Source organism: Arachis hypogaea, chromosome 3 (assembly GCF_003086295.3).
Source record: "Arachis hypogaea cultivar Tifrunner chromosome 3, arahy.Tifrunner.gnm2.J5K5, whole genome shotgun sequence".
NCBI lineage: Eukaryota > Viridiplantae > Streptophyta > Magnoliopsida > Fabales > Fabaceae > Arachis > Arachis hypogaea.
Genome location: NC_092038.1, coordinates 25,380,613 through 25,398,100, shown reverse-complemented (window position 1 = coordinate 25,398,100; position 17,488 = coordinate 25,380,613). Strand labels below are relative to the sequence as shown.

Here is a 17,488-nt window from a genome sequence, read left to right as displayed (position 1 = left end):
AAAAATATTAAAGAGTTATCAAAATTTATTTTTTTGGCAATTATTTTTAGCCATCAATCTAAACTTTTTAATTTAGTAATTTAACAATATAGTTTAGTTCATATTTTTTAATATTAATAACTAATTGATGACAAAAAAATCTAATAATTCTGTAGTATTTTTCGGACACAATATTATTACATTACACCCAATTGAAAATTAATAAAAATATTTTTTGCACTTTTGCAGACAAAAATCTAGTATGCAGTCTTACGGAAATTATTTTCTATATGAAAACATTGTTGGTGTATTGGCCCGATATGGGTGAGACGGGTGTTTTGCGTGAGGGTGGTGTCAGGGACAATACGCCAGGGGCGTGATGGCCATGCAACGTCGGCGACGTGGCGGAACCCCTGCAACACGTAGGGGGCGTGATGAATTGGCGACACTGACAACACCGGGGGGGCGAGAAGCGGTGTAATCCGTGAAGCTTGTTGGGTACCGAGGAATGGCAGAATCACGCGGTGTTGCAGACTTGCCTGCATGCAGGGAACACCCCCCCTCCCTGGTAACCAGTGGCCAGCCCCTATAAATTCAGCTTCTTCCTCCATTGAAGATCAGAGAGTGTGGCATCAGGTTTTGAAGGAAGAAAGAAAAAAAAAGAAGGCAGTGTCTCGCATGAGTGAGTGTTAAATTAGAAAGTGGGTAGCTTGAGTAATAATAGTAGTAGTGAAGGTGTAATTAGTTGGGGTGCTTGTAAGAAAAAAAATTGTAAAAATTTAAAAAAATGGTACGTAATTATGCGGCGCCTGAAAAACATATTATCAACTATTTGGACCATCCAATTTATGTAAGTTGATAAATTTTAATTTTTTATATACTGAAGTTTTTTAAATATTGTTATTGCTTGTTAGTATTTTATAAATATATAGAAAAAGGCTCATTTCTTTTTATATACTGTGTTAGAATAAAATTTGAATCTGTAAAATATAATTATATTTTTTTGTATATAATTTTTTTTAGTATTATCATAAATTTTTTTATTTTTGAATATATAAATTTTGTTGTGATTATTAACGAAAGTAATGCATAAATAATAAATATTTGAATTTTTTAAGATTAACCATAAAAAACTTTCGCTATGGACTTCTGTTTTGCCAACCAAGCCTTTCGGTAATTGATGGTATAGTTGAACCTTGACTGGACTTCCGCTATTATAGGTTTACATTGATTGACGGGTCAGTCTCGACTAACGGCATTATACTATCAGCAACGGTATCCGAGTCCAACTTGGAGTGATCCTGTGAAATCGTTCCCATTGTGCACGTGTGCCTTCCATTGTATCTGCGTATCTCCCAACAATCTTTTTTCCGTATCAAGTTGGCTCGGATAAGCCAGTCGCACCGACGCCCATACATCTTGCATTTTGCATAAAAGGTTTGTGGCTCAGACTCATACACATCGTAGTCAACTCCTCTAACGATAGTGTATCTTCTAATTGCATCCACCACTGACTTTCTGGAACTGTATTCCATTCCAATCCGGAACTCTCCGTCCTCAAGATCAGCAACGCCTACATAAAGCGGAAAATCATCGTTCATTAATCATTCCAAAAGTATCAATTAACAAAAACGTATTATTCATGCATGACGTACCTATGTTTGTATATTCCGGAAATTCCGGTGCATGCATGGCGTCGAGATCCAACTCACGCGTGAATGGTGGCACGTTCATCGGTTGACTGCTCGAGGGATGAACCACTATATTCTCCGTTGCTGTCTCAACTCCCACATCACCATCCTCGTCTTCATCGCCGGCTTCATAAGTGGCTTCAAAATCCGCTGTCACTATCTATTCCCTCGTACACTGCAGCTCTATCATCATCTATATCTAAAACATTTTGAATCCCTTCTGTCTCTACGCTTTCAAACTCAAGATATAGCTCAATCTGTGGCTGTCGCATCTGAGTCTGCCGATAAATTTGAAACATATTCTGCATACTCCCTTCGTCAGTGATTGGCATGGTATCAAATTGTATTAGACCACCAAAAACTATACATGGATTCCGGTACAAAATTCTGCTCACTCTCATTAACGTATCGTTCTCCATACTTTGACAGAGACCGTTCTAAAGCTCCATTAACGTCATGGTGCACGGAACCACAAACGAAAATGGATTCTGACAGACAAACCTCACTCCCTCATGAGTATTGCGTATTATTTTACCGTTGCGATACACCACCAAGTTTACGATACCCTCCATTGCACTACCAACACTCACAAAACACTCAAAGAACACTCACACACTCTTACTCAGAATGAAAATAAAGTCCAGCTCTGCCTATATATAGATAGAGCATTCACCACGCTCTGCACGTGTTGCCTACCGCTGCCAATCAAGTGTTGCCACATGTCATCACGTCCCCCGTGCTGAGTCAGCACGCCCACCACGTGCTAGTTCCACGTCAATACGCCTCCCGTGCTGAGTCAATACGCCCCCGGCGTGATTCCAGCTCCGACCAATGACATCGCGCCACGTCAGCATGCCCTCCCTGTGCTGAGTCAACACGCCTCCGACGTGATTCCAGCTCCAACCAACGATGTTCTGTCACGTTTCTTCACGCCCCCGACGTGTAGCAGGCAACACGCCCCCCACGTGTTGACTTTGCATTACAGATGTCCACAAAATAATAATACACATGTTCTCTCATTTCTAGCCAAATCACCACCAGCTTTCCCATATCCAAATTATTGAGCCGCAGTCTTACAAATGATTATTCTGATTACTAAAGATACGGTGTAACAGCCAAAAAATTATTATAGACAAAAAAATTATTTTAAAGTTGTTCCATTTTAAAAGTTAATAGAATCTGTAATGTCAATGTAAAATTACCAAATAAAGAAATTATTTTCTCTTATAACCTAGATAATTCTGAAAGTACTGAAATTAATGTAAAATCACCAAACCATTCATACTGGTTTGTTGGCGTGGTTTCGGTTTGGTTATAAGAATTTAGTTGGAAAGAAAAACCCAACAATCCCACCATAAACCCCAGTTCTCTCGGCTCCTGATCCAAAGCTACAAACCTGACTCCTCTTGTTTCCCACTAAACCCAACCTCCCAGTTCGCACGTGCCTCCATCTCTGCCGCCGACAGCACACTCTCCGGCACGTGGTTTTTGCCGTAACATCTTGCTTGCTTCACAGACTCACAGTTCACACCACCCTCCTCTTTTTCCTTTTCACGATTCCATCTTTCACAATTCCAAGTTTTGTACCTTAAAATTAAAAAAATTAAAAATACTAAATAAAAAAAAAAAACAGATAAAAAAAAGCACCGACCCGAATATGTACATCAAAACCCGGTTAGCCAGTATATTTTCACCCCGTTTTTTTTTCTTTTCCCATAATTATAATAATAATTTCAATACATGAATCTCCATTTGCATGATTTAATCTAAATCCAAAATCCAATGCAAATCTAATCTAATATACATAACGGTTCGGTTCTTCCACCGTTCCACGAGATTTTTTCTTCTTGTTCGGGGGTGATTCCGAAGCTGGATCCAAAGGGAGGAGCTAGGCATGGAGTCGATCCTAGCGAGAGCTCTGGAGTACACTCTCAAGTATTGGCTCAAATCCTTCTCCAGAGAGCAGTTCAAGTTGCAGGGTCGCACTGTTCAGCTCTCCAATTTAGGTATTTCCACTTTGTAATTTATTTTGTATAATTTGTGTTAATTACAATAATAGTAACCATGATGATGATGATGAGGATGATGATGATTATGGTTCAGATATAAATGGTGATGCATTGCATGCTAGCGTTGGATTGCCACCTGCACTCAATGTAACCACCGCCAAAGTTGGCAAATTGGAGATTATGGTTTGTGTTATCACTCTCTCACTATTTTTTTTCTTTTTTAGGCTATGCTGTTTTGGTTCGTGAGAGTTACTAGTAAAATAGGTGGAAACTGGAAAAATGAAGATTTTGGAACTCAATGTTTTATGATTGTTTAGTTCAGCAATCATTAGCTCTTTCTAATTTTTATATCAATGTCTTATTTAACCCTCTATGCTTATTTTATATAGCTTTTTTGACATTTTGCTTCTTCATTAGAAGTAGTTGTAATATAGTTTATGGTTTTGATTAAATTCATTGTGCGAGTTTTCTAGCTACCGTCAGTGAGCAGTGTGCAGATAGAGCCAATTTTTGTGCAAATTGATAGGCTGGATTTGGTTCTAAAGGAGAATTCTGATTATGAAAGGCCGCCTGAGAATCATGCTAGGTAGTGAAAATTCTTATCTTGCTGAAAGTGTCTGAGAAATCTTGTTGTACAGTGATGCTTTTTTCTCTTTAGCTAGTAAGTTTTTTATACTATTGTATGCAGCATCACGCCATCAAGTGCCTCTTCAAAGGGTAGTGGTTATGGTTTTGCTGATAAGGTTTGACACTATCACTACTAAGATTATGTTGTTTTGTGTGGGTGAGTAACATCTACCATGTGTATTTTACTAGTTATCTGATGCTTGTAGTTGTTAAACTTTACAATGGATGTACACAATTGAAAATGGAAATGAAGACAGAAAACTATTAACAGAGTTGGGAGATTTGAATTGATTCACTTCATGCCTTAGCTGGACTCCACATTTTTCTATCTTTCTCCATCCTTTCAACTTTAACGTTGTTGCTATTGATTGTTGAGAGATCCTTATGCAGCATAAAAATAAAGATCTATGAAGAGATACTAGTTTAGGATATGGATTAATAGTTTGTTGCAAATAGAAATAATTTGTCTGATGTGCATGTTCAATTTGAATGTTCCTCATTGCCACTGACTGTGGACTTCCATCAGATTTCAGATGGAATGACTATACAAATTCAAACAGTTAATTTATTACTTGAAACTCATGGGGGTGCCCGTCCCCAAGGGGGAGCAGCATGGTAAGTTCTTCTTACCAGTATTCTGAATTGGTTATCTACTTTAGTTTATTTATACTCTGCAGTCATTGTCATGTATCGATAAATTGAATTGAAATCAATATTTATATCTTCTTTGCTGGGTTTGGTCATTAGTGCAGTATTTGGTCTGCATTCATTGCAATAGAGTTTAATGATAGTGCATGTTTTTATGGGGTAGCTTTACAGATAAACCTGATGGACTGTTCGTCCTCTTTGACCGAAAAACTATGTTATAAATTCATCCGAAACTTATCCATAAGTATCCCTATATCTCTGGCTGTAGGGCACCTCCTATGGCATCTGTCACCATACGCAATTTGTTGCTGTATACCACAAATGAAAGCTGGGAGGTAATTATGTTTCGGCTCGTGCTTACAATTAATTTGGGACCCTCGGTATAAATATTATTGAAGATTTTTTCCGTTTGCATTATCAGGTTGTAAATCTTAAGGAGGCAAGGGAGTTCTCAAGTAATACGAAGTATATATATGTATTCAAAGTACTGCATTACGCCTTTCATTTTATATCTTATGTGTGTATGACTGATATTGGGATACATTACCTTCTAAATATTGATATTCTATATCATCTCTATCCATTCATTGGTATTTCTCACTATGTATAATAATTCTTATCCGCCCCCCTCCCTCTCTTCAGAAACTGGAGTGGGAATCTTTGTCTATTGATCTTTTGCCTCATCCTGACATGTTCACGGATGATACTTTAGGCCGCTCTCAAGAGCGAGCAAACATGAGAGATGATGATGGTGCAAAACGAGTATTCTTTGGAGGGGAGCGTTTTTTAGAAGGAATATCGGGAGAAGCATATGTATAGTTCCTCTAATTAACTTTATTATAATCTACTTTCTTCTAAAAGTTTAAGATTCCTGACTCATGAAATGTGACTGTGCTTGCTATTTCCCAGATCACAATTCAGAGAACAGTCTCCAACAGTCCACTTGGGCTTGAGGTTCAGTTGCACATCACAGAAGCTCTTTGCCCTGCATTAAGTGAGCCAGGTAATTAAACGGACACTTTTTACATGTGTCCACATTGAATCGATACAAGTGGCACAGATGATGTATGAAGTTAATATATTATGTGCGCAGGACTTCGTGCACTTCTCCGCTTTATGACAGGATTATCTGTCTGTCTAAACAGGGGAGATGTAAATTTGAAGGCCCAGAAGGTTTCAATTGCCTTAACTTTTCCCACCTTTGAGAAAATCAGTTTTCAGAAGCTTGTTTTTGGACAAAGCTCTTCTATTATTCTAGCTTTTTGAGTCGTCTTTGAATTTGAATCATAACAGCGATCTACTGAAGCTGCTGGGCGCTCTCTTGTCTCGGTTGTTGTGGACCATATATTTATTTGCATCAAAGATTCTGGTATATCTGCAACCTTTTACATTATTTGATTTTAATCTCCTTTACTCAGGATGAAATATCCTAGAGCTAATAGTTTATGCATACAAAATGATCATACAATTGCCATTAATTTGCAGAGTTCCAGCTTGAACTATTAATGCAGTCCCTTTTTCTGTCTCGGGTAATTTCCTTGATTATATTCGTTTTTGTGTCTTTATTTATGAATCAATTTTCCCTTCCTGGTACTGTTTGCGTCACCTGTTGATGCCATAGAATATGTATAGGGAAAGATGGATTTATAACATGCATGGAATGATGTAAGTGTTTAAAAGTTAAAGAAAAATAAACCGAAAATATGAGTGCAAGCTATAATCTGCATGCAAAATAAAATTCCTAACCCTAATTAAAGTAATAAACATAGTACAATTGGCAAATGACAAATAACAAAATCCTTCCTTAATGACATTCCATATTATATTCTGAAGATCATTTTAAGGTACATTAAATATGCAGGATATATTGAATTTATTCTGAGATATTCTGACATTATTCTTCATAATCGATGCTACATTACTCTTATATCTAGTAGGTACAATATAATCAACTAGAAAAAGTTCCTCTAAAAGGAGAATGTAAGGGTGTATCCACCGTTGAATCATTTTGTGTTATGATTACAATACTTTTGTTGATCTAGAGGTACATAAACATAAACCGTTGCCTTCATATTTGAAAAGCAAGCTGACTCTAGAAGAATGTCTTCTTTACAAGAGGTATAGTGATGTTCATGAGGCCTTTGACAACAAGATAGGAGGTAACCATGGTTAATACCTTAGGGCATAGTTGTCTTGCATGTTCATGCAATTTATACTGGAAGTATTACTCAGTAAATTTGGAAATGTATTTGAATTTGGCTTGACGAGGTTAAAAATCTTTAGTTATTATCTTAGTATTCAAATCCCAGAGATGAGAAACTCCCTCTACATGTTTATCTTGGATGATCTTATTCAGCATTTGCTGATTAGAAATACATTAATGAAAAAATGTTTATATAATTCTCTCTGCATTGGCAAGTTGCCATATCTATTGGTCGTTTGATGTGCCATAGTTTTTCTGGCATCCCTTGGGGAATAATTAATTGTTTATATATTTTCCTTGCAGGCAAGTCTTTCGGAGGGAGAAAATGACAGTAGTTTGACCAGGATTACCATTGCAGGTCTATTTTTAAGGTTTGTGTTATATGCTCTGCCCGAATAACTATTGAAAGGATTAAGTAATTAACTAATCTTGTTTTGCTCATGGGTCTTTCACATTATTTATCAGTGTTAATAGGACTTTAAGTTGAGTGGAAACTATATACAAACTAAACTAAAAGGGTTTAAATTAATATAGGATGTTTTGGTTTTAATCCCTCAAAAAAAATTTCTTGGTGTTTGTTACCATGTTTTTCCAATATTTGGTTCTTAGTCCTGCTGTTCTAAACTTTGATCATTGTAAGTCTAAACTCTCCAATATTAGTCCTTACATATATTGGAATTTTTTTTTTTTCGGTCCTTGTAAACCTTCTTTTGGATTTTATAATATCACCACGTAATAGTGCTGGCCTAATAATAGAGACCAAAAACATAATGCTGGAACAAAACTCAGACCCAAAGAAAGAAAAGGTTGAGGGACAAAGACCACAATGACTTATAGATATTAAAAATATCTTTAAGCCATCTGGGACAGGGTTGGTGTCTTGCTTCTACTTGGTGCATCTTGGAGAGGTTGGAAAGTTTTTATTGTTCTAATGAATATTGTCATGCTAATCTTTGTATTGAGGATCTCTTGTCCTCCACCTTGTTTGCATTATCCTTCTCCCCTAACATTAATATTTCTTCCTTTAACAAGGAAAGAAATGAAAAAGAAAAGGAAAAACATATTAGTGAATGTGAAAAATATTGGGAATGGGTGGTGGCCTGTGTGACACCTATAACTTTTGTTGTTAGATATATTTGGTTGGCTCTTGAGCAAATAATTTCATTCAGAATGGGAAACAAGAAAGCAAACTATTAGCAATGTGCCCTACTTGGTTGTTTTAGTCTGCTATAGTCATAATGAGGGTTTCATTTTTCCATGCTGACTGTTGAAATAGTTTTCACTGTTACTAAATTGTATATGTTTCTTGAAATGCAGTGATAAGTTTTCACACCCGCCATGTACGTTAGTGCAGCCATCTATGCATTCTGTTAAAAGAGAGTCTTTTCATGTGCCAGAATTCGGTAATGCTTTATTAACTTAATTTTGCAATGCTGATAAGGATAATTTTGTTTCGGTGTTGTCCAGTAATGTGTTGTGAATTTAATGAAAAAGTTAGACAATGATAGCATTACATTTATTTAATATTACATAGCTTCACATTAGTGATAACAACAACAACAACAACAACAACAACAACAACAAAGCATTGTCCTACTAAATGAGGATTACTACAAGGTTCAAGTGACACCATTGTGCCTGTCACAAATGATGCCTGAACTCAGCCATTCCTTGCTTGATTAAATTTATTCAATCCCATTTTCTCCCTCCTGCAGCTAGAAGCTTTTGCCCTCCAATATATCCACTTGGAGAACAGCAGTGGCAATTGATTGAGGGAACTCCTCTAATCTGCCTTCATTCCCTTCAGATTGTGCCTTCACCACTTCCACCAGTTTTTGCTTCTCAAACAGTTATTGACTGTCAGCCTCTTATGGTATGTGTAATTTATTTCAACAAGTAACTTGCCTGCTGTGCCTATATATTTGCTACGGTCATAGATTATGTTCTTTATTGATCTTTCTTTATTTTCCAGATTCATCTTCAGGAAGAAGCTTGCCTTAGGATATCCTCTTTCTTAGCTGATAGAATTGTTGTCAATTCTGGTGATATTTTACCAGATTCCTCAGTAAACTCTCTTTTCTTCACTCTCAGTGGACTGGATATTATGGTTCCTTTGGACAAGGCCCAGTTGGATATTTCTAAAAGCAACACAGATAATGTAGTCCAAACCTCCTTTGCTGGTGCAAGGCTTCATATTGAAGACTTTTCATATATAGATTCACCATCAATGAAACTAAGAATGCTGAAACTGGATAAGGATCCTGCTTGTTTCTGTCTTTGGGAAGGTCAACCAATTGATGCTAGCCAGAGAAAGTGGAGTGCCAGAGCAGCCCAGATTACTTTATCTCTGGAAGCATGTACTGGCCCACCTGCACGTCAAAATTCTCTTGGATGGACCACAGGACTATGGAGATGTGTTGTTCTCAAAGGTGCTTGGATTGAAGTAGCAATGACAACTGCTGATGGCAGTCCATTGTTAAAGGTTCCTCCTCCAGGAGGTATTGTGAGAGTTGGTGTTGCTTGTGAACAGTTTCTGTCCAATAGTTCTGTTGAACAATTATTTTTTATCTTGGATCTTTACGTGTATTTTGGGAGAGTTAGTGAGAAAATAGCAGTGGCTGGAAAAAGGAAACAATTGGAGGGCATTAAGAACAAATCTTCTAGCGAAAAGTTAATGGACATAACTCCTAGTGACAGTGCTGTAAGTTTAGCAGTTAAAGACCTTCAACTTCGATTTCTTGAGTCTTCACCATTGAATGTCGAGGGAATGCCTCTAGTGCAGTTTGTTGGAAATGATTTGTTAATTAGTGCCACTCATAGAACCTTTGGTGGTGTTATTGTTATTTCGTCCACCTCACGCTGGGAGAGTGTTCAGATAGATTGCGTGGATGCTGAGAAGCACATAGCAGGAGAGAATGGCTCATTCTTAAGTTCTGGAGAAAATATTCCTTCAAGCAGTGGAGACTGTCAACTGAGAACTGTATTCTGGATACATAACAAGAAGAACCATCTATTGAACAGAAATGCTCCTTCAATCCCTTTTCTGGATGTAAACATGGTGCATGTTATCCCATTGGGGGAACAAGATACAGAGTCTCATTGTTTGAACGGCTCAGCTTCTGTATCTGGTATTCGTCTTGGTGGGGGAATGAACTATGCTGAAGTCCTCCTACATCAATTTGGAATACTTGGTCCTGATGGTGGTCCTGGGAAGGGTCTTTGTAAAGGCTTAGAGAAGTTACAGGCAGGACCATTGGCAACAATTTTCAAGACAACGCCTCCCGATGTTGATAATTCAGAAGACGGTATGAACAGTGTTACCTGATTTTTCATAGCCAATATATTTGCTATATGTTGTGATTTCTTCTTTGTGTTCATGTTCTGTGTTTGTTTTTATAAATTGTTTGCTTATTAGTCAATTTTATGCCAGGAAGTTTGAGCAAAGGGAAAGAAACCAGTTTTCCAAAATTGAAGAAGCCAGATAATGTGGATATAACCATAGAATTGAGAGACTGGTTATTTGCTCTTGAAGGGGCACAAGAGATGGCTGAAAGGTGGTGCATATCTAGCCCAGAAAATGTAAGTAGAGAAGAGAGGTGTTGGCACACAACTTTCCAAAGTTTACAAGTAATTACAAGAAGCAGCCCAAAGAATGTTCCGGGTGAAAAAGCGCCAGCACGTAGAAAACAACAGTATCCTGTGGAACGGGTTACAGTAAGGACACAATTATTTCTTCTTCAATATTTAGTGCTATTTATCTATAAGTCGCAGCACCACTCTTTGGAATTAAGGATTTTGTTGATGCTTTGAAGGATATAGTATTTTTTTTTTCAATTCATTTTATCCGACAGCATATCCAGATAGATTTTCCACGTTGCGGTTAATGATTTAATTAGTCTTGCATAAACAACATTGAGAAACTTGGCTAGTTTATTTCTAAATTGAATTTGTGCCCTTGGTATACTAAAATTATAATATAACGGAATACTAAATTCAATCTATGGCTGCTTGGATGTCGAGTCAGTGGCTGCAATTTTTGTTTATTCTGTCTGACATACTCTTGTCAAAAATCAATTTGGAATTATTATTTTAACTATGACTTTAATCATCAATCCATGTCAATAAGATTCAATAACATTTTGACACTAGTTATTGATTTCCTAACTCTTCTGTCTTGGAACAAAGCAGTGTAGAGGTTTGCAATAAAGCACAACATGGGAAATTAAAGTGAAATGGAAGAAGCTGAGTGATGCTATGAGTGTTATTTTTGATAAAAATCTACCACTCAAGTTTAAAGAGAGAAAATTTATGGCACAGCTAGACTTGAGAAAAAGTTGGGTTAGTGGAAGTTCTAGTAAGTAGATTAGATTAGGCTGAGGGTAGCTTCATAGTGAAAGATAGGGGGAGACCAAGCACACCTACATGAAAAAGCATTTAGATGAATTTAGATTTTTACGATAAGACATGGTCCATAAGAAGACACTAGCGTAGTCCATGCAATCGAGCTTACAGACTGAGATAAGGTTTAGTGGAACGGTTGTCAACAATTGTTTACTTGCACTGGAAGTCTTAAAAATAAACTGAAACTCAGATACTAATTGATGATAACGCCGTGCAATTTGTCGTTGTCTTTCCTGTTATTAAGGTGTGTTCTGTCGTACCTCTTACAGGTTGGAATCCAAGGGCTGCAGATCATGAAGCCGCAGAGACCGAAAGAGATTCATTTGTCAAAATCAATTGCAAATGGTGCTAAAGAAGTTAACAGCACTGCTACGGGAATTTGTCTTCAGCTGGATTTGGTATCAAGTGAGGATAATGTTGAAGTTGAAATGGCTAATTGGGAAGTGGAAAATTTAAAGTTCACTGTTAAGCAACCGGTAATGGGAATTCGATATTTAATCATAACCTCATTGTCTCTCTCTCTATTATCATTGTGTGATTAAGATTTTACTATGCAGATAGAGGTGATTTTAACCAGTGATGAGGCCCAACACCTTACTTTTCTGTGCAAATCTGAAGTTGATTCCATGGGCCGGATAGCAGCTGGAATTCTAAGAGTGCTTAAGCTCGAAGGTTCGGTTGGCCATTCTGTAATGGATCAACTAGGCAACTTAGGTATGGTGCCAAATTTTCTCACTTATATATGCTTTTATTTAATAATAAATCCTTATTAAGTTATAGTGGCGATCATTCGTTGCTACATAAATGTTTCATCTTTAGGAAAGCTATGAAGGAAAAAAGATGCATTTAAGATGTTGACTGTAGTATTCTTGATTGACAATGGATTTTAGTGAGGCTTAGTGTATGGATCAAAGATGTTGACATTGAGGGTTTCAAACAGAGAAGGAGAGAGGAAGAGAATAAAGACTACGAAATAATATTAAATACACTAATATGATTATGTTGTGTTGTGTTACAACGGAACAGTAATTCTATATAATAGAAGGAAAACCCTAATCATACATAAGGAAATGATCTTGCAATAAAAGATAATACCAAAACTAATACTAAGATATTTGATATTCTAGAGAAATGAAGATATTATATGATATATTCGTTTTTCTAATAAAAGAAAATAATGTTTTAAGAAGACTAGCTTAAAATTCTTTATTCTTTAGGAAAACCGAAAATTGTCTCAAAAGTCAAAACCAAGGTATCTCGATTATGTGGTTGTTAAAGTGATCTAACTTCGGCTGGCAATCAAATTTGATTTACTAGAAAGATATTGTTTTTTTTTTAACTTATGCACATGGTGAAATTTGAACTATATTTGTGCTAGCTACTCTGCTCACTAATTGTGGACCTAGTAAACTGTAACTCTGAGCACATTATAGAACATGGGCTATCTTTTAATATTACAGTCTTTTTATCAAACTCGTACGTTTTCCATTATCTTTCTTTAGTAACTTCTTGATGGCATGCAGGAAGTGAAGGCATTGACAAGATTTTCTCTCCTAAGCACAGCAGAGATGATAGTGTCCACAATAGAGGATTTTGTCCATCACCGAAGCTGGTAAGCAAAAGCTTGCACAAATCGACGATGGAACCGACATTAACTTTGCTCGAGGAAGCAGTTGCAGATTCACAGGAAAAGATCAATGCCTTAATCAGTGATTTTGGTATTTCAGAGTCCTCTGGGCAGCAACTTACCATTGCTAAAGAACTCGGTCAAAAGATTGAATCAATGGAGGGTTTATTGAAGCAATTACGGAATAAAACTTAAGACCCATTAATATTTGTATGTAATTAGAATTTATGATTGTCCTTTTTCTTTATTGATATATTTTACATAAGTCACAATTCATTTTGTATATAGCAAAGAAGATCATATTGCTGAGTGTTGTATAAAATAGAAATTTGGACTCTTCATTATTGTAAGAAAAATTTTGTTTGGTTGAGCCTGTATTGCTAAATAACAATTTTTGGTAGCTTTCCGTTATCTCATGAAATTTTCTTTTGGGCGTTTTAATTTTTTCATGTGTAATACTGTATTTAGAAAATATTTAATTAATATTTATTAAGTTAAAATTGTTTTAGATAATGGATAGTATGTTTACTGTGTTCATTTATATTGTGTGAATATATGCCCTACAATAATACAGAGAAATGTTAAAGTCACCATAAAGGATTTGCTGTATTCAGAAATGTTAGAGTCACCATAATGGACCCAATAATAAGTTATTGAAAAAAAGATAAATAGGTCCTGACTTTTTCTTTTTTGCGAACATTTTTGTATTCAAAGAATGGAAAATACATCATGTTTCTGATTTTTCTAAAATGTGGGCATATTTACTTCTTCGTTGAAGTCACTCCCTTGAATCCAACAGAAAACATTAACGTGGCAAATGTAGTGCTGATTTGGCTGTTACGGGATGACACATGACCTATAGTTTTTGGAAAAGAAGATATATTAATTCCCACGCACAAAAACCACACCGTTTCACCTTTTTTAATCCCCTTTTGCATTACCCACAAACCCCCTTTTTTCTTGTGTCTCCCACGACTCCCACCGACCATGGAGCATGCCGGTTTCCACCGTCAAAGACACCGTTGATTGCCCCATGTACATCCTCCACAACCACCGTGTCTCACTGCTCTGTGCTAGTCTCATCGTCGCGCTCCCAAGGGAAGACCGCTGCCGTCAGTAGTGGTGGCTTGGCCACAATCGAAGAAGCGACAGAACCAACCTCTGCAAGGATCGCCGTCGGAACTCAGCGCTGCCTCCACATGACTGTTCGGTGCTCCTCGTGTCGCGACAACGCCGCCGCGAAGCACACCCGTGGAACCACTCGCGACGCTGTCCTCGCCGCTCTGGATCCAGCCGCCTCCATCATGCACGGTGTCCTCTCCTTCCTCCTTTGCGACGGTGCCGACTTCGGCGCCACTTCCTCGATGTAGAACTGCAGCTTTGCCAGCGCCACTTGTTGTCGCCCAGCCAACGGCCACCTTTGTAAACGAGTACGGTGGCTTTGGCGGTGGGAGATTCAACCCCTCTGCTGCTGCTCCGCCACCCTGGAGGTCAACTTCCTCCTCGGCCAGAGCCGTTTCTTCCAAATGCGCCAAATGTAGATCCAGGTGTTCTTGGAATTTTGCATATGCAATTTTTGGTAAGTTGCTGATTCTATTTGAGAGCGTAGCAATTTTTCTAGAATTATGAGGAGTTCTTACATGTTCTTCATAAGTTGCACAATCTGCACTTGTTGAATTGTGAACTGAGCCTGTGAAATTGAATTTGTGCCCTGTTGTTGGTAAATATGTCGCTGAATTGCTTGTTGAATCTGAATTTGCATAGACTCATGCCTCTCGTTTTTTCTTGAAATTTTGCTGATGTTGTTGCGATTTGTTATTCTGTTGATTCTTTGTTTGTGTGTTTTGGATGCATTGCTGATGATTTTGGAATTGTTGTTGCTGCATTTCCTAATTCTATAACTTCTAAACCGAATCTAAATTTTGGAATTACAGAACTGGAAGTGTTGAATTTGCTGCTTCTGGATTTGGTGAAATATTGTTGATTGGTTGAAATCTGGATCTGATTTGGCTTGAATTTGGAATATTGGTTGAAAATGCATAAGGGAATTAAAGTGTGTTTGGAGGGGTGGGGTGAAACGACATCGTTTTAGTGCGTGGGGGACTAATATGTCTTCTTTTCAAAAGCTACAGGCCACGTGTCTTCCTGTAATGGCCAGGTCAGCACCACATTTGCCACGTCAAAGTTTTCGGTCGAGTCCAACGGAATGACTTCAACGGAGGGATAAATTTGTTCACATTTTGAAGGAGTTAGGGACATAAATGTATTTTCCATTCCTTCGGAATGAAAATATCCGCGGGAAAAAGGTCAGGGACCTATTTGTCATTTTCTCTAAGATCTTAATATGTTTGCTAAATCTTCAAAGGAAAATAATAATGGAAGTCTATTGAAAGTTGTGTCTAAACTCAAATACAAACTTGATTGCTGTGAGAGAGTCAAAGACAGAACAATGAAACGACCAATTCAAGTGTTATAAAACAACTGTCATGTGTTATAAAATAACTGTCATATCAAAAAAATAACCAATTGATACTACGTTGTAATTCACAGACAAAATGTTGTTACATAAATGATCTAATGTATGATAATTTCTTTCAACTTAAGAGTATTAAACTTTTGTGATTTCCAACTCAAAAAATACATTAACATATCCCCTAAACCCATCATCATTAGCCAAAAAATAAGTTTCTCTAATCTTGTAAAAGGTGTGGCAGGTGAGCAAGCTGTCCGATCCAGCCTGATGGCACTTCCCAACAACTCGATCCAGTTGAAGTGTGTCAGCCACCTTCTCCAAACCACCATAAAGGCCATTGCAGAACCTCATCACATGCTTCACATCATAAGCATTTCCCCCCAACAGCTCCTTCACAAGCTCCAAGAACCCCTCCAAGTGCGTTGGAAGAACACCCCATGTTAGAATCTTTACCAAATATCCGATATCATAAGCACCATGGAATGTGACCCATGTCAGTGCTTTGTTGAACAGCAGCCCGGATGCTGCTGCCAACTTCGCAAAATGCACTGAAGAAACTCTGGCCACTGCTTTGCGTGCAAAGTAGATGCCCGGCTGCGTAGGAGTGCCACAGAGTCCTTTGCGTGAATGTCCCGCATGAGGTTGAAGTCTCTGAAATTGAACTGACAGATGTAGTGAGTTTTGTTCTTGGTTCCTAGGTCAGGGAGTGAGGTTGAGTATGAAAAAACTGTCATTTGAACTATAACTCATTGACTTGTTATGGTTTCTTTAGGTATGGTTTCTTTAGGTGCTACCTTCTACTAGTTATTTAGGATTTTGCTATGGGACGTTGTATTAACTATTTATTTAGAGAAAGTCTAAAAGATTAATTAATGGTCAGTCAACTAGAGTCAATTAGGATAAAAATAGTTCTAAAAATAAAAATCAATGTAATATATATTACACCGCACCAAGGTTCAATTGTTTAATGTGAATAACGACAACATTAAAAATTTAGATTTATTAATTACAAACTTGATTTGTTCTGATTTAATTTAGAGTATTGTAGCACATATAAGTCTTTTTGGCATACAAGTTATACAAGTTAATCTTAACCCAATAAAATCTATTTACATAACGTGCACGTGAATCACGTTGTTTTTCTTTGTATCTCGCGTTCCTCTTCTTTTTCTTTCTTCTTCTCATTCTTCTTTGTGTTTCTTCTCTTTTTTCTTCGCGTGTTTTATCTTCATCGTTATTTTTTTATTACTATTGTTGTTGCATTTTTTTCTCTCCTCCTCTTTCTGTTAATTTTTGCAACATTATGTATTTTTTTCTTTATTTAAATTTTTCCTCCCAAAAAGAATTATGAGAATATGAAATAAGAATATGAAGAAAAAGAAGAAGCAGCGAAAGATGAGGAGGATGAAGAGGAAGAGTTTTGAATTATGCAGAACTTATCAGCACACATAAATCAAAAATTCTTAAACAATACACTCAAATATCTTCGTATTACACCTAAATTTGCTCTAAATACAGAAAAATATTTCCTACAATGTTGCATTTTTTTCTTCTTCTACTTTTCCTTATTTCTTTCTTTCTTTTAGTTGAATGAATGTAAATTCATCATCTTTCAAGTAATTTTGCAGCATTTTGTGTTTCTTCTTCTTTGTTTGATTTTTTAATTTTTATTCTTATTAAAAGAGTAAAATAAGAAAAAACTTGAGAAGGTAAAATAAAAAAAGAAAAGATGAATAAGAAAAAAGAAGAAGATGGTGATGATGATGAAAAAAAGAAGCAGTAACAGAAGATGAGGAGGAGAAAGAGGAAGAGTTTTGAATTATGCAAAAC

The 17,488-nt window shown here is 36.9% G+C and overlaps 1 protein-coding gene and 1 pseudogene across 10 annotated transcripts; one reads left to right on the top strand and one right to left on the bottom strand.

Moving 5' to 3' along the window:
- The first annotated feature begins 2,961 nt into the window (after positions 1 to 2,961).
- Positions 2,962 to 13,555, top strand: LOC112789947 (uncharacterized). 10 transcript variants are annotated; one of them, XM_025832127.3, is made up of 20 exons: positions 2,962 to 3,676; positions 3,774 to 3,862; positions 4,153 to 4,265; positions 4,368 to 4,422; positions 4,833 to 4,921; positions 5,223 to 5,289; positions 5,376 to 5,438; positions 5,597 to 5,767; positions 5,864 to 5,957; positions 6,048 to 6,127; positions 6,248 to 6,323; positions 6,440 to 6,483; positions 7,461 to 7,528; positions 8,475 to 8,560; positions 8,873 to 9,030; positions 9,130 to 10,462; positions 10,588 to 10,871; positions 11,828 to 12,034; positions 12,116 to 12,272; positions 13,082 to 13,555. In XM_025832127.3, the coding sequence occupies exons 1-20, from the start codon at positions 3,565 to 3,567 to the stop codon at positions 13,378 to 13,380; spliced, it is 3,645 nt and encodes a 1,214-aa protein (XP_025687912.1). In that variant the 5' UTR covers positions 2,962 to 3,564; the 3' UTR covers positions 13,381 to 13,555. The 10 variants fall into 10 exon arrangements, with proteins under 10 accessions (XP_025687912.1, XP_025687917.1, XP_025687914.1 ...); XM_025832132.2 differs by having other exon boundaries at positions 3,198 to 3,676; positions 5,376 to 5,419; XM_025832129.3 differs by having other exon boundaries at positions 3,203 to 3,676; positions 5,376 to 5,409; positions 5,667 to 5,767.
- Positions 13,556 to 15,728: 2,173 nt separating this feature from the next.
- LOC140183342 (probable CCR4-associated factor 1 homolog 11) lies at positions 15,729 to 16,392 on the bottom strand (annotated as a pseudogene).
- Positions 16,393 to 17,488: the final 1,096 nt, after the last annotated feature.

Excerpts from the sequence above, each read along its gene's own strand:
- LOC112789947 (XM_025832127.3), top strand. The coding sequence starts at position 3,565 with ATGGAGTCGATCCTAGCGAGAGCTCTGGAGTACACTCTCAAGTATTGG. Across the intron at positions 3,863-4,152 it reads TTGGCAAATTGGAGATTATG|CTACCGTCAGTGAGCAGTGT; the intron begins GTTTGTGTTATC and ends CGAGTTTTCTAG. Across the intron at positions 4,423-4,832 it reads GTTATGGTTTTGCTGATAAG|ATTTCAGATGGAATGACTAT; the intron begins GTTTGACACTAT and ends GACTTCCATCAG.